General features: G+C 35.3%; 1 protein-coding gene across 9 annotated transcripts in view; it reads left to right on the top strand.

Annotated features, from left to right (window-relative positions):
- Positions 1-14,568, top strand: part of Orco (odorant receptor co-receptor) — a 1,419,553-nt gene extending 1,404,985 nt beyond the window's left edge. For all 9 annotated transcript variants that reach the window (XM_067759839.1, XM_067759840.1, XM_067759838.1 and 6 more), the window contains one exon: positions 11,648-14,568. In XM_067759839.1, the coding sequence (XP_067615940.1) occupies positions 11,648-11,698 (51 nt within the window). In that variant the 3' untranslated portion in view covers positions 11,699-14,568. The remainder of the gene's footprint in view (positions 1-11,647) is intronic.
- Positions 14,569-17,472: the final 2,904 nt, after the last annotated feature.

Consider the following 17,472-nt stretch of genomic DNA (forward strand, 5'->3'; position numbering starts at 1 on the left):
GCTCACATGTCATCTTTTTGCCGGATATTTGAGTGGATTCCTGTGATTTTTTATTATGTTAGCAACATTTCTGTTGCCGGACATACGCGTTGATACTTCTGCCGCATAAAGTAACTCACCAGGACTTCTAGATTGCAAGAGGTCATCCACTCGAGTTCTTCTTTCGTTTTCCGGGGCCGGGGTTACCTGAAGAAGTGGTTGGTTGGTCTGATGGCAACTTTGAATACACCGTTATTGTAAATGTGAAGTCTGAGTTTTTATTCAAAAATCGCTCCTTATGTCTTCCAAAAGTGTTCCAGTTTTGATCCAGCTTCGACGAATATACCGATATTTGTAAGCTTAAACTTTTTATCGAATATTCTGCTGCTTCGCTTAAATTGTGCTTAAGTGCAACAAAACTCAATAATACTTTATATCTGGTTTCCTTTAACTAAACTGCTTTGTGTTATTGATTTTCTGACAGGGTGAATAGTTGATGATTGTTTTGCTGCCATCATAAGTGTCGTTGATTTGTTATCAGTTGTGCAGTATTTATATTACATTCAGGTATTGGCGTAGATGCTACCAAATGGGGTTATTTTGTGTAGCGTTCCTGTGTGGTTATATCTGCATTAGGATTGCTTTGTATGTACCTGTTTTTATGCCTTGGTGACTGGTGCGGTAGGTTGTGGCAGGTTGAAGTCAGTTATCTTCGCCTTTTTGATTTTGGTGTGCTCTTGTTGACCTTGCGCGTTTATTTTTGTGTGTTTTATGGCTACGCGTTTGTTTCATGTACCTGGGAATTGCTTTTGCCGTTTTTATATCAGCTTTAAAGGTTCAAATATCTCGTCGGAGCTGGTACGTACATACATCCTATGTTATATGTAGAGATAACTAAATCTATACAAAAAAAATTAAAAATAGGTGTGCAAAGAATTCGCATTGGTTTTTTCTTTCGACTATTAGAGAATACTTGCGACTATAACATATGTAAAATTTAGCCCGCATGTCCGCGGATGTATGCAACTTTTTTGTCCCTTAAATTAAAAATATAGAGAAAAAATACCTTTTCTTCTTAATAACGGAATGTTAAATACATTCAAAATACTCTATTTGCGAAAGAATTACTAATAAAAAAATTTACTTACCTTCGAGCTTAGAATCCATCAAAAAAATTATATAAAATTGTTCACTTAAAAGAAATATGAAGCTTATATTCAACAAGAATTTTGCAAATTAATCAATACATCTTACGGCAAAAATATCAAAAAACAAGTAAGGAAGGCTAAGTTCGGGTGTAACCGAACATAACATACTCAGTTGAGAGCTATGGAGACAAAATAAGGAAAATCACCATGTAGGAAAATGAACCTAGGGAAACCCTGGAATGTGTTTGTATGACACGTGTATCAAATGGAAGGTATTAAAGAGTATTTTAAGAGAGAGTATGCCATAGTTCTATGGATGGACGCCATTTAGGGATATCGCCATAAAGGTGGACCAGGGCTGACTCTAGAATTTGTTTGTACGATATGGGTATCAAATGAAAGGTGTTACTGAGCATTTTAAGATGGAGTGGGCCTTAGGTCTATCGGTGGACACCTTTTCGAGATATCGCCATTAAGGTGGACCAGGGGTGACTCTAGAATGTGTTTGTACGATATGGGTATCAAATGAAAGGTGGTAATGAGTATTTTAAAAGGGAATGGGCTTTAGTTCTATAGGTGAACGCCTTTTCGAGAAATCGCCATAAAGGTGGATCCGGGGTGACTCTAGAATATGTTTGTACGATATGGGTATCAAATGAAAGCTGTTACTGAGCATTTTAAGAGGGAGTGGGCATTAGGTCTATAGGTGGACGCCTTTTCGAGATATCGCCATTAGGGTGGGCCAGGGGTGACTCTAGAATGTTTGTACGATATGGGTATCAAACGAAAAGAGTTACTGAGCATTTTAAGAGGGAGTGGGCATTAGGTCTATAGGTGGACGCCTTTTCGAAATGTCGCCATTAGGGTGGGCCTGTAAATGAGTATTTTGAAAAGGAGTGATCCTTAGTTCCATAGGTGGACGCCGTTTCGAGATATCGCCATAAAGGTGGACCAGGGGTGTCTCTAGAATGTGTTTGTACGATATGGGAATCAAATGAAAGGTGTTACTGAGCATTTTAAGAGGGAGTGGGCATTAGGTCTATAGGTGGGCGCCTTTTCGAGATATCGCCATTAGGGTGGGCCAGGGGTGACTCTAGAATGTTTGTACGATTGGGTATCAAACGAAAAGTGTTACTGAGCATTTTAAGAGGGAGTGGGCATTAGGTCTATAGGTGGACGCCTTTTCGAAATGTCGCCATTAGGGTGGGCCAGGGGTGACTCTAGAATGTGTTTGTATGATATGGGTATCAAATGAAAGATGGTAATGAGTATTTTAAAAGGGAGTAATCCTTAGTTCTAAAGGTGGACGCCTTTTCGAGATATCGCCATTAGGGTGGGCCAGGGTGACTCTAGAATGTGTTTGTACGATATGGGTATCAAATGAAAGGTGGTAATGAGTATTTTAAAAGGGAGTAATCCTTAGTTCTATAGGTGGACGCCTTTTCGAGATATCGCCATAAAGGTGGACCAAGGGTGACTCTAGAATGTTTGTACGATATGGGTATCAAACGAAAGGTGTTACTGAGCATTTTAAGAGGGAGTGGGCATTAGGTCTATAGGTGGACGCCTTTTCGAGATATCGCCATTAGGGTGGGCCAGGGGTGACTCTAGAATGTTTGTACGATATGGGTATCAAACGAAAGGTGTTACTGAGCATTTTAAGAGGGAGTGGGCGTTAGGTCTATAGATGGACGCCTTTTCGAGATATCGCAATTAGGGTGGGCCAGGGGTGACTCTAGAATGTTTGTACGATATGGGTACCAAACGAAAGGTGTTATTGAGCATTTTAATAGGGAGTGGACCTTAGGTCTATAGGTGGACGCCTTTTCGAGATATCGTCATTAGGGTGGGCCAGGGGTGACTCTAGAATGTTTGTACGATATGGGTATCAAACGAAAGGTGTTACTGAGCATTTAAAGAGGGAGTGGGCATTAGGTCTATGGTGGACGCCTTTTCGAGATATCGCCATTAGGGTGGGCCAGGGGTGACTCTAGAATGTGTTTGTACGATATGGATATCAAATTAAAGGTATTAATGAGGGTTTTAAAAGCGAGTGGCCCTTAGATGTATATGTGAAGGCGTTCTCGCGATATCGACCAAAATGTGGACCAGGTGATCCAGAAAATCATCTGTCGGGTACTGCTAATTTACTTATATATGCAATACCACTAACAGTATTCCTGCCAAGATTCCAAGGGCTGTTGATTTCGCCTTGTAGAACTTTTTCATTTTCTTCTACTTAATATGGTAGGTGTCACACCCATTTTACAAGGTTTTTTCCAAAGTTATATTTTGCATCAACAAACCAATCCAGTTACCATGTTTCATCCCTTTTTTCGTATTTGGAAAGGAATATTGGATTTTTTTTTATTTTTCGTAATTTTCGATATCGATAAAGTGGGCGTGGTTATGGTCGGATTTCGGATAAAGTGAGTTTAGATAAGTACGTGGGCTAAGTTTAGTAAAGATATATCGGTTTTTGCTCAAGTTATTGTGTTAACGGCCGAGCGGAAGGACAGACGGTGGACTGTGTATAAAAACTGGGCGTGGCTTCCACCGATTTCGCCCATTTTCACAGAGAGCAGTTACCGTAATAGAATCTATGCCCCTACCAAATTTGAGAAGGATTGGTAAATTTATGGCATTAAAAGTATGGCATTAAAAGTATTCTAGACAAACTAAATGAAAATGGGCGGAGCCACGCCCATTTTGAAATTTTCTTTTATTTTTGTATTTTGCTGCATCATATCATTACTGGAGTTGAATTTTGACTTAATTTACTTATATACAGTAAAGATATTAAAATTTTGTTAAAATTTGAATTTAAAAAAATTTTTTTTTAAAAAGTGGCCGTGTTCTTCATCCAATTTTGCTAATTTGTATTTAGCAAATATATAGTAATAGTAGTAACGCTCCTGCCAAATTTCATCATGATATCTTCAACGACTGCCAAATTACAGCTTGCAAAACTTTTAAATTACCTTCTTGTAAAAGTGGGCGGTGCCACGCCCATTGTCCAAAATCTTACTAATTTTCTATTCTGCGTCATAACGTCAACCCATCTACCAAGTTTCATCGCTTTAACCGCTTCTGGCAATGAATTATCGCATTTTTTCGGTTTTTCGAAATTTTCGATATTGAAAAAGTGGGCGTGGTTATAGTCCGATATCGTTCATTTTAAATAGCGATCTGAGATGAGTGCCCAGGAATATACATACCAAATTTCATCAAGATACCTCAAAATTTACTCAAGTTATCGTGTTAACGGACGGACGGACGGACGGACATGGCTCAATCAAATTTTTTTTCGATACTGATGATTTTGATATATGGAAGTCTATATCTATCTCGATTCCAACCGTTATCCAATCAAAGTTAATATACTCTGTGAGCTCTGCTCAACTGAGTATAAAAAGGAAAAATCCCGTTAATTTCTTTGTTTTCTTACACTTTTCTTGGAATAAGAACTTTGTTTTTGTCCAGCTAGCTTGTTCTACACGAAACACTGTGCGCTGCTAGTACCCCCTGTGGCTGCGTTCTTACGCCACCCTGTTCTACTCTTCCCAATCGCTCATCGATTCTGGCAAGATTTTGTTCTAAACTAGCGTTATTGCACTCAATTTTCCCTAGCCTAGAGTTCAGAGCAACACCGTTGCTTTCGATACCCCCAAGCCGTGTCTCAAGCCGCCTAATCTGCTCGAGAAGAGCATTGATGCCCCCCATTAAGTTCATTAACTTTCGTGTTTAAAGCGTCCATTTCAGATTTTTTAAAACATTTAGTTCGATATTAACAAATATATTTTTTAATTTTAATTTGGCACGCGGTGGCTCTTTAAAAATTGTTTTTATTTTTTTTTGTGTTACTTTCTGGCGTTCGCGATCACCTGACGGGATAGTACTTATAGCACAGACGATTTTTTTTTTTTTTAATGTTGTCCTTACACTTTGACAGTTTCCTGCAAAGAAAAAAGGACTTTAGTAACATTTGTGAAACTTTTACCGTGTTCTTATGGCACCGGCATCATGTACCAAGTTGGCGTTGTACAGTAAATTAGTCTTTAAATAATTAGATTTTTGGTCAGGGGAGGCTGTATCATTCATTTTTAGTCGTCGACAATCAGATTGAAGGCAACCTACTAAGGCACAATTGCTCCACAACGCTCTTGACATATTGCAAATCTTTAGCGTGTTCTTATGGGTACGTTGAAAGTATCGCAAGTAACGAGTGGCCGTTTCCAGTGTGTTCTGATGTGTACCCTGGAAACTCCAAAAAAGGATAAGTCGGACCAAGTGTGTTCTTATTTGTACGCTCGGGTTATCTTTTTTCAAAAGGAAATTTTTTCCGTATCCTGAAGGGAGCGGCAAGGTGCATACTGCATGCAAATTTTGTATGCACATGACACGGTCGCAGAAGTCGTGCGTCCTAGAAGTATAGGTATACGGACTCACCCACCCAATGTGATTATACGTGTACTTAGAATAGCAATAGTGGGGCCGAAGGATAATTCACTTATCAAGTGTTTCACTTTTCGTGTTAAATTTTATTCACGCGCCAGAGGATCTTAGGGGTCACAGGCTCGCTTCTTTTGATATTATATTTATTTATTTAAGCCAATTAAAAAAGAGTCTTATAGGCTAATTATAAAAGTGTAAAGTAGTTACCAATGTTAATATAAATTACCTTACTTATAAAAAGTATTTAAAATACTCAGAAAGCCTACTTTCGAACAAGAAAAATCTATCTCACAAAATTTAGAAATTCTATTGAACTCAATTAAGACTCTAGTAATTGGAGCATTCCACGCATAAAGAGCCCTAAGAACACCAATATGAAAAAACTCAGAAGCACGAAGAGCTCTAGCCGGAATATTAATGAAAATCCTCTCCAAGAGCACAGGGCAATCAAAAACCCCACGCAACACATCGAAAACGAACGACAGCGAAAAAATTGTCATCCTGTTCTGCAATGATTTTAAGTTGATCAATAAGCAACAGCTTCATAAGTCGGGATAGGATCCGAGAAGCGCAGACTGCGTAATGGAAAGTGTACGAATACTTTTTGGATTCGTTTAATTCTTGCAACATGGCAGGAATAATGCGGTGACCAGATGAAACACGCGTAATCAAGTTTGGATCGCACAAACGCGGAATATAAAAGCTTTAGGGTATACGGGTCACTGAAATCCAAGCTATGACGCCTAACAAAAGCTAGCATGTCATACGACTTAGCAATGCACACATTAATATGACTTGAAAACGAAAACTTCGAGTCAAATATTACTCCCAAGTCCTTAATTTCACTAACACGCAACAGGGGCGAGAGTGATATTTGATACACGGTATCAATCAAGTTGACACTCTTCGAAAAAGTTATTTGGTAGCACTTTTTTAAGTTAAGTGATAACCAATTATTATTACACCAGTTACTAAGTTTATCCAAAGATTTTTGCAACAATACCACATCATGAAGGCTATGAATAGGCAAGTATATCTTAAGGTCATACAGGCTAACTTTTTTATCAAAATAACATGGGAGACCCGATCGAATGCCTTGGAAAAGTCAGTATACACAGCGTCAACCTGATATCCTGCCTGAAAAGCTGCGAGGCAGTCATCCGAAAAAATAGTCAAATTAGACACAGTTGAACGTCCTGGAAAAATCCATGCTGCTCTGGACACACAAAATTCTTAACACAGAAACGTAATTTATCTTGGATGATACATTCAAATAGCTTTCCAATGGTGAAAAGCTTTGAAATAAGCCTATAATTAGTAATATCATTTTTATTGCCGCTCTTGAAAATAGGTGTAATGAATGCTAATTTCCACGCATCAATAAAAGTACCTGTAGATAACGAATTATTAAAAATTAACAACAGTGGATAGACTAGGGAATCACATTGTTTAAACAAAATTGCAGACAAACCATCGATTATATAGCCCTCTGAGGGCTTTTAGGATAGGACGTAGTAATTTATTGCTTGTAGCATCACTCAACTTTTTGTTATTCACTTGTTTTTTTTTTTATTCATTTTACCTCTCCTGGGGAGAGGAGCTTATATACCCTGGGGGGTCCCGAAGGGAATCGCAGAGTTAAGCTATTGTTATAACCGGAGGGTCCCCTCGATGGTGAATCGCGGTTTTAATATTTTGGTTATTGGCTGTGCAAGCCTTAAATTATCTAAGCTGAGGTCTTGTCTCTTTATTATACCTTTCATGAAAATGAAATAGTATGTTAATTTCGTCACGAAACCCAAAATGTAAGTCCTTAAAGGAAAATAGATAGACCCACCATTAAGTATACCGAAATAATCAGGTTGAAGAGCTGAGTTGATTTAACCATGTCCGTCTGTCTGTCTGTCCGTCTGTCCGTCTGTCTGTTTGTATGCAAACTAGTCTCTCAATTTTTGAGATATCTTCATAAAATTTGGTGAGCGGGTGTATTTGGGTGTCCGATTAGACATTTGTCGGAACCGGCCGGATCGAACCACTATAGCATATATCCTCCATACAACCGATAGGATTTTTGTAATATCTTACTCAATTTAACAGATTGAAGCTTCAAACTTTACAATATAATTTCGTATATTGCACATATTGTTGCCTGAAAAAATTGATGAGATCGGTCGTATATATAGTATATATCCCCCACAACCGATTGTTCAGATAAGAAACTGTTCGTAATTGCTGCCCTATTTTAAGAGCTAGATGCTTCAAATTTAACCGAATGCTTACGTATATGGCATATATTGTTGTCTGAAAAAATAATAGAGATCGGTTGCATATATAGTATATATCTCATACAACCGATTGTTCAGATAAGAAACTTTTCGCAATTTCTACCCCATTTTAACAGCTATAAGCTTCAAATTTCACCGATTGCTTACGTATATAGTATATATTGTTGTGTCAAAAAATCATAGATATCGGTGATAGATATAATATATATATGATGGTATATATAGTATGATGGTATATAGTATATATATATATTTTTTTTGCGATTTCGGCCCCATTTTAACAGCTAGAAGCTTCAAATTTCACCAAATGCTTACATGTATAGCATATATTGATGTCTGAAAAAATCATTGAGATCGGTGGTATACATAGTATATATCTCATACAACCGATTGTTCAGATAAGAAACTTTGCGCAATTTCTTCCCCATTTTAACAGCTAGAAGCTTCAAATTTCACCAAATGCTTACGTGTATAGTATATATTGTTGTCTGAAAAAATCATTGAGATCGGTGGTATATATAGTATATATCTCATACAACCGATTGTTCAGATAAGAAACTTTGCGCAATTTCTGCCCCATTTTAACAGCTAGAAGCTTCAAATTTCATCAAATGCTTGCGTATATAGCGTATATTTTTGTCTGGAAAAATCATAGAGATCGGTGGTATACATATTATATATTTCATATAAACTGTCATTTTTGCCCCTTTTTTACGGATAGAAGCTTCAAAATTCATCAAATTTCATCAAATAGTTACGTCTACGTCATATATTTTTGAAATTCGTGATTCGTAGTCATAGTTTTTACATTCAGACCACAAAAAACGTGAAGCTTTGCATCCTCACACAAAGTACCTACCTATTTTTTATTTTATATTGTCACGGATATTAACATAACTAAGTTATACCATCACTAAGGCGATGCCAAGGCCACGATAAGCAGCATTCACATCAATAATTCAATCATTATGTATCTACATAAACAAATAAATAATTGCGTCTACACATATGTACTGGTAGTTATGGATTATTTCAGCAAATGGGCAGAGGTATACCCAATCCCAAATCAAGAAGCGGAAACGGTAGCAGAAGTGTTTATAAACAATTGGGTTGCAAGGTATGGTGTACCAATGGAGTTACATTCTGACCAAGGCAGGAATTTCGAATCAGCTGTGTTCCAGGAAATGTGTAAGTCATTGGGCATTCGAAAAACACGGACAACTGCATTGCATCCTCAATCCGATGGTATGGTAGAACGATTCAATAGAACATTGGAGGAGCACTTAAGGAAAGTAGTGGACAAGTACCATAAAGAATGGGATACCCGCATACCATTATTCTTGATGGCTTACCGATCAGCAGTGCATGAGACAACGGGCCAAACCCCTGCAAAAGTAATTTTTGGCAATGACCTTAGACTGCCAGCTGATTTGAAGTTTGGGATAGATGCCAATGCGGAGAGAAATGTCAGGAAATCCACTAGTGATTTGGAAGAAGAGCTAAAAGAAATACATGATCTGATAAGGCAACGAACAAAGATTATGAGTGACAAGATGAAAGCCAGATATGATAAAGCCATTAATTCAGAAGGTTTTCAGGAAGGAGATTTGGTGCTGTTATACAACCCGCAACGAAAAAAAGGTTTGTCCCCGAAATTGCAATGTAATTGGGAAGGCCCATACAAAGTTGTAAAACAGATCAAGGATGTAGTGTACCGCATACAAACCATCGGTAAACCACGAACCAAAATGAAAGTGGTCCATTTGGAAAGGCTGGCAACGTTTAGATCGGGAGATTTGTCTGATCGGGACGATCAGACTTAGGTGGAGGGCAGTGTCACGGATATTAACATAACTAAGTTATACCATCACTAAGGCGATGCCAAGGCCACGATAAGCAGCATTCACATCAATAATTCAATCATTATGTATCTACATAAACGAATAAATAATTGCGTCTACACATATGTACGTATACGAGCAGCGGAGCGGCAATGCACAAACACATGCATATATCTGAGTTGTCACAAGAGAGAGCAATAATTTATGCACGTAGTTGTGGCTGGCGATTTTGTAGCCGAAACTAACTAGCAATTTCTGGAAATCGAAGAGCCTAGAAGTATGCAGCGTAAATTATAAAAGCGGGGCAGGCGAGTAAGAAGTAATTCAGTTTGATTTGAGATTTGGATTAAGCGCTATCTAGCGAGTTATAGCAGTATTATTTTGAATAGTAGAGTTTCATTTGAGCTGTCAATCAGTTTGGTTATTAAGTAAGCTATTCGTTGCAAAGTACAAGTGTTACTGTGAAGTACTTGAATAAAGGCCATTTTGCATTACATATTGGAGTTATTTATTCAACAGTTTAGCGATACGAACTTAGCAGAGGGTTGCAAATAAGAGGAATTGCAAGAAAATTCGTTACAATATTTATCTTAAAAATCGTTTAGATATGTTCAAATTTCACCAAATGTTTACGTGTATAGCATATATTGTTTTCTGAAAAAATCATAGAGACCGGTGGTATATATAATCTCATACACATACTTCAGATAAGAAACTTTGCGCAATTTCTTCCCCATTTTAACAGCTAGAAGCTTCAAATTTCACCAAATGCTTACGTGTATAGTATATATTGTTGTCTGAAAAAATAATTGAGATCGGTGGTACATATATTATATACCCCATATAAACTGTATTTGTTTGCCCCTTTTTTACGGCTAGAAGCTTCAAAATTCATAAAATTTCATCAAATAGTTACGTTTACGTCATATATTGTTGAAATACGTGATTCGTAGTCATAGTTTTTACGCGCAGACCACAAAAAACCTGAAACTTTGCACCCTCACACAAAGTACCTACCTATTTTTTATTTTATATTTATCTTAAAAATCGTTTAGGTATGTAGATTTGTTCACTATATATTTCTTATCTTATACATCCGATTATTCGGAGATTACGAATGGGATAAGATTATTGTTCAGCCCCATTCATGAAAGGTATGAAGTCTTCGGCACAGCCGAAGACAGTCCCGTCCTTACTTGTTTTTTTATTCCTTTATCGGCTTAATTTTTTATTTTTTTTTATTATCTTTTTTCCTTAGCACTCCACTATAACTATCACTTCTTGACACTAATCACTATGGACCTCACAGTTAAGGAGGTCCTTTTTGAAGGACCCACATGCCAGTGGGCCCCTGTTCGGGCGCCACTTACGGAGCCCAAGGGCTAGGGCTCCAAAAAATTTAAGTAGGGGGCCGCCCCGCCCCATTATAAACTGCTAAGAAAAAATGAAACTAATTGATTTAGTTCTTAAGTGTATTTACCATTTACTTTGATCTCCAAAACTGACTGAATTTTATTCTATACTAAAAGTTAAGTCTAAGCGTCTAAATTAGTTTAACTGATTTCTTATTTGCTGACACTGCGCTTCCCACGATTGGCCAAAATAATATTTTATCGCTTGCGTGGCAAATCACACGACTTGCATTTTGTCTGCATATCATATCGCTTCCGCTGCAGTTCACATGAATTGCATTTCGTCTGCTTACGCAATATGATATGAGATCAATTGCCTGCGTTGGCTTCGCTCGTGTTTGTTGAAGTGTGGTGTCAGCACATTCTTAGTGTGTCTTCCCCATTGTTAAGTTGTATTTTGTTTGTTTTTATGCATACGTGGAATGAAGCTCCCCATTGATTAAAATTTTATTTTTATTTCTAATTCCTTTTGTTTTATGAATTAACAATTTTACTACAAACTTTTCTTATTTTTCTTTTTCTTATAGGTTCTTGGAGCTGTTGTTACCTACTTCATGGTGTTGGTGCAACTGAATTGAGGCAAAGCACAAAACAAAAAAGAATAATGAAGCAACATTGCTTATTATCGAATGAAAGATATATTGTATTCGCCAACTTGGAAAAAAATTAGCTGTAAATGAATTGTTACATTGTTCGAAAAATTGCAAATTCAAAATCTTCACTACGTCTCACTCATGATCTACTTAGATGTTTGGGTATCACACCGAAGTGATATTCTCTAGGAACTAGGTTAATTAATTTTTTAACTTTTACTTTTCACGATGTTGGGAAAGACTTAGCGTGATCATTACAAATAAAAGGAATATCTTTTCCCCCTAATTTATAATAATAAGTAAATTATATTTAAAAAAGTACGCCATAGAAAGCCTAGTAGAAGCTAAATATGTTTCATAAACACTGTGTGAAAAAATTAAATTTTTGCAAGACATACATCACACGCAGCCACAAAATTTTTATATAGAAGACCGCCACACTATGGAGTTAACTAAAAAAAGTTGTTTCAAAAAAAAATTTTTAACAACGATTAAGAATAGACTTATCAAACAAAAATGCTTGCAAGTCAAATTTTTAGGGATTTGACAAAAAACGGATGACAAAAAAATATTTGAAAATATTTGAAAACGTTTTTGGAAAAATTATTTTGCATTTTTTCAGCCTTTTTTCTTATAAAAGAAAAACTAGATATTTCTTTTTGTTAAAAATTAAACCTATGGATTATAAGATGCTGAACTGTAATTTGTAAAAATGAAATGTCGCTCCCCACAAACGTTTTCACTTTAAGTGCAAATGAAGTTTAAGATATTGGTCTGCTGTACGATTTATATGACTGGATTTTTATTTCGTTACAAAATATTATATCTCAATAATTCTCAAATATTTCCTTAAAGTTTACATAGTTTCTAATATGTAAAAAGGAAATTGCAATTTAAAGTTTCAAATTTAGTATTGAAAACGTATTTGAAAGCACAGTTTTGGCATTTTTAGCTGTTTTTAATTGTAAAGTAAAACCATAAAATTTTTTAATTCCAAATCAAATTTTTTGTAGACTGTGAGATGATAAGCTCGAATATTTAAAAAAATATAAATTTTCGAGCAATAGTTTTCGCGAAGAGTGTCAACAAAGTGTACGCCATCGTTTTGGGAGCATTTTATATGAGCGCAAATGCCTAAGATTTTCTGGATAATTTGTGAAAAGTTAAATGTTCGCTCATATAAAATGCACTGAAAACCTATCATCCGCATACATTTTGGCAACCTTTTTATTGAAAATTTTTATTGTAACCTATACTTTACAAATTCTAGTCCAGCAGCTGTAGTAAAGAAAAATGCCTTTGGTTTATTTTTTATAATTGAAAAACGGTAAAAAACGCAATGTTTTATTTTTTTTTTTTTTTTGAAAACGCTTTTCAATATTTAGTTTTGAAGTTTTTATGAAATTCAGATTTTGCTCATATCAGCAGGGAATTGGCCTGTCAAGCTTTTTTAGTTTGATAACACTAGCATAAACCGTTACAGAGAAATTTGATTTTATGACACGTTTTTTCCATATATCTCATAGTGTGGTATGACAATGCGAAACTCTTTGCCTCTAGCAAGTGCAGATATCATATGGGACAAACTGTTAGACTACGGCCTCGCTGAAATGACATATGTATATGTCAAATGCATAACCAAATCTGTAGATGGATATTCGATATTTTTAAAACTAAAGACATGGACGACTTGTTTAAGACAACCAAAATGCACACAAAACTATCTTCCCAGACGTAGAAATCCATTGTAGAAACAATGTTTAATCTTAAACTGGTATACAAAAACAGTAGCACCATGTAGAATCATTAACTGTCACTCAAATTATTCACGGAAGCAGAAAATAAATACACAAACGAATTTTATTGGAAAAATATACCTCTTAAGCGGTAAAAAATGTATAGACGAAACCACTGACAAAATTAGAAATATACTTTTCAACATTAGCTACCCTTTATACTTTAATTGAGACACTACTAGAAAGTACTACACAAGAAATGGACCACTGTAAAACAAAATTTGATAAAAAGAGGTAACGTACCTACCTGGATTAACGAGGCATTAATCGCTTAAGAAAATTATAAACAAGATAACATAATAGCCGTGTTTTTTTTTGTACATGTATATATATCTACAATTGCGGGTAAAAACGCTTATCATCACTCAAGTAATGTTTAATAGACCCATCTGGCGGCAACTATTGAAGACTCAAGGCAGTGGTAAGTAACTCGCTACAGAACAGGGTGTACTGAATAGCGGAACCACGCACCTCTGCTGGTCATATTGTATGGGCTATTACTAAAGCTGCAGACATTGGTGCTTTATCGGTAACCTTATCGGTACCTTATAACAGCTGATTCGACCAACCTTATGAGAATCAATGCAATCGATTATTGGTGCCGCTAAGGTCGTAACCGTATCGTAGACAACCAATTGGTTTTTGGTTTACCGCCGTAACGATAAACAGCTGATTACGTTAGGGATACGACTACAGCGATACGACAAACAGCACCAAACGGCACCAGATTTAATCGGTTGCGCTGAACCGCGAACGCACACCATTTTCGGTCATTGAAGTGGAGAACAGTGTAGAGATTAAATGGAGAGACACATTTTAGTTGAAACTGAGTACAATGTATACCGAAATTTAGCAAAACTAATTTTCTGGGGAACAATTTCATAAGTTTAGAAAAATTTACACAGCTAGCAGTCCATATAAAATTTAAGTGCATATGTATATACATTTAAAAAAAACAAAGCTAATATGTGAGCACAAACCAGGGATGGGTGTTTTAAACAAATTTAAATAAAGAGTGGCGAAAACTAAATAAATTTTTATTCGTTATTAAAAACAAAAGTTAAGTGATGAATAAGAAGTTCATTTTTATTTCAATCATATCTTGAATAATGAATAACACGTTATCGTTATTATTCAAAATATTCTGAGTTAAGATAACCGGTCATTTTTATTTTGTAAATTTCAAGTAAAGGGTTAAGTTGAAAAATGTGGAATATTAAAAAAATTAAAATTTTTATTCAGTTATCCAAAATAAAAAATATACCCTCGAAATGGCCTGAAAATATACCCGTACACGTAAACAGTTCGCATGTAGTTCTAAAGCTTTTATATTTCGGAGTCCTCATTTCGGGATGATTTCGGGGACTCCCTTGTGGTTCTCCCGGGGTGTTTTGGAGGTCATGTCATGTGCGATATATATATTTTTTATTTTTATGCATAGGTGGAATGAAGCTCCATATTGATTAAAATTTTATTTTGATTTCTATTTCCTTTTATTTTAGGAGTTGATAATTTTATTACCAACTTTCCTTATTTTTCTTTTACCCATAGGTTCTTGGGGCTGTTGTTACCTACTTTATGGTGTTGGTGCAACTGAATTGAGGTAAAAGCACAAATCACAAAACAAAAAAATAGTGAAGCAACATTGCTCGTTATCGAATGAAAGATATATTGTATTCGCCAATTGGGGGAAAAATTAAACTGTATATGAATTGTTACATTGTTCGAAGAATTGCAAATTCAAAATCGTCACTACGTCTCACTCATGATCTACTTAGATGTTTGGATATCAAACCCAAGTGATATTCTGGAGAAATTATTAAAATATTGTATAAGAACTACGTTTAATAACTTTTTCACTTTTACTTTTAACGATGTTTGGAATGACTTATCGTGATTATCGAATGAATCAAAGAATATCTTTTTCCCTTAATTTATATTAATAAGTAAATTATATTTGAAAAATATAAGTAGCTAAATATGTTTCAATAACACTGTGTGACAAAATAAAATTTTTAAAGACATACATCACACCCAGCCACACAATTTGTGAATAGAGGATCGACGCACTCTGGGGTAAACTGGAAAAAGTTGTCCCAAAATCAAAATTTTCCGCAGCGATTATGGCTAGATTTATCAAACAAAAAATATGAAATCGTTTTTTAAAAAAATGATTTTGCATTTTTTTAACGTTTTTTTCTTATAAAAGAAAACTAGATATTTCTTTTTGTTAAAAATCAAAACTTTTATGGATTATGAGATGCTGAATTGGAATTTGTAAAAATGGTATGTCGCTTCTCACAAACATTTTCACTTAAATTACGTATGAAGTTTAAGATATTGGTCTGTGGTACTATTTATATGACCGGATTTTCATGTCGTTACAAGTTACCTATTATATCTGAATAATTTTCAAATATTTTCTTAAAGCTTACATAGTTTCCAATATGCAAAAAGAAAATTGTAATTAAAAGTTTCAAATTTAGTATTGAAAACGTATCTGAAAGCACAATTTTGGAATTTTTAGCTGTTTTTAATTGTTTAATTTTTTATAGACTGTGAGATGCTGAGCTAGTATATTTAAACAAAGAAATATAGAGGCGGACAATATATGTTTATATGAGCGAAAATGCCTAAGGTTTTCTGATAAATTTGCAACGAATTAAAATGTTCGCTCATATAAAATGCTCTGAAAACCTATCAATCGCATACATTTTGGCGACCTTTTAAGTGAAACTTTTTGTTGTAACCTATACTTAACAAATTCTAGTTCAGCAGCTTAAAATCTATAGTAAAGAAAAATAAGCCGTTAGTTTATTTTTTATAATTGAAAAACTGTAAAAAACGAAAAATGTTTTTTTAAACATTTTTCAATAATTAGTTTTGAAGTTTGTTGCGCGTTTACTTTCTACACGAAGCTCGGAATAAATATATAACACGTTGTTACTCGTATGACGTTTTATTTAGAACTGAACTCAACATTCAAATTTGAAAAATTATAAAGCCCCCATTACTGATACTTGGCATAGACTTGCCTTGACTTGGCGTAAACTTGGAAATTTAGCCACGATTATAATCCACTTGGCGCATACAATCTGGCATCATAAACCGCGGTGAAATTTAATGAAATGAAATGGAAACATAAAAATGGCATCTCAAAATGTAAACGTCACTTAGAACTTACATAGAAAATCAAAATTCAACAGAGTGCTAAGTCAAGTTAAGTGTTGCTAAGTTTTGAGTAATCATTTAACAGAACTTTAAGTGACAGTTCTCAAGCCAAGTCAAGTCTATGCTAAGTATCAGTAATGGGCCCTTAAGTGTTGTACATATATGTGTATGCATTATACAGAAATGCATTTTAACAGGATTGCCAGATTTACAATACTCCTCCTAAACAATTATGGGTTTTACTTATATGATTTCAAAAATACATATTATTTCAATCGAAGCAAATTAACTAATTTAACATGTTTTACTTTACTTAGATTTTTTGTCAAAATATTTGCTGGCATATTGTCGGTACTTATATAATTCAAACTGATTATGTTATCTTTTAAAATATCTCTTATATAATGAAATTTTATATCTATATGCTTACTCCGATTATGATATGCTGGATTCTTCGCTAAATTATGAAAACTCAAATTATCGCCTTATATCTTCATTGATTCTGCAGTCTTGTAATAGTCAACCTCGCTAAGTAATTTTCTTAAATATACTGCTCCTTTTGCCGTTGCTGTTAACGTCATATACTCAGCTTCGGTACTGGGCCCGAATCGCCACATACGTGATCCTATAACTCGTCACGTAAAAACTTGTTTTTCGGATTATGACATACGTGATCATGATATCCGTCACGTAAAATGGCACTTTTTGGGATTACTACATACGTGAACGTACTTTGTGGATCGTAAATCGGTATCGCGACAACCGTGAACGAGAGACAATTGCACTCGATCG

The sequence above is a fragment of the Eurosta solidaginis genome, chromosome 1 (assembly GCF_040869045.1).
Source record: "Eurosta solidaginis isolate ZX-2024a chromosome 1, ASM4086904v1, whole genome shotgun sequence".
Classification (NCBI taxonomy): Eukaryota; Metazoa; Arthropoda; class Insecta; order Diptera; family Tephritidae; genus Eurosta; species Eurosta solidaginis.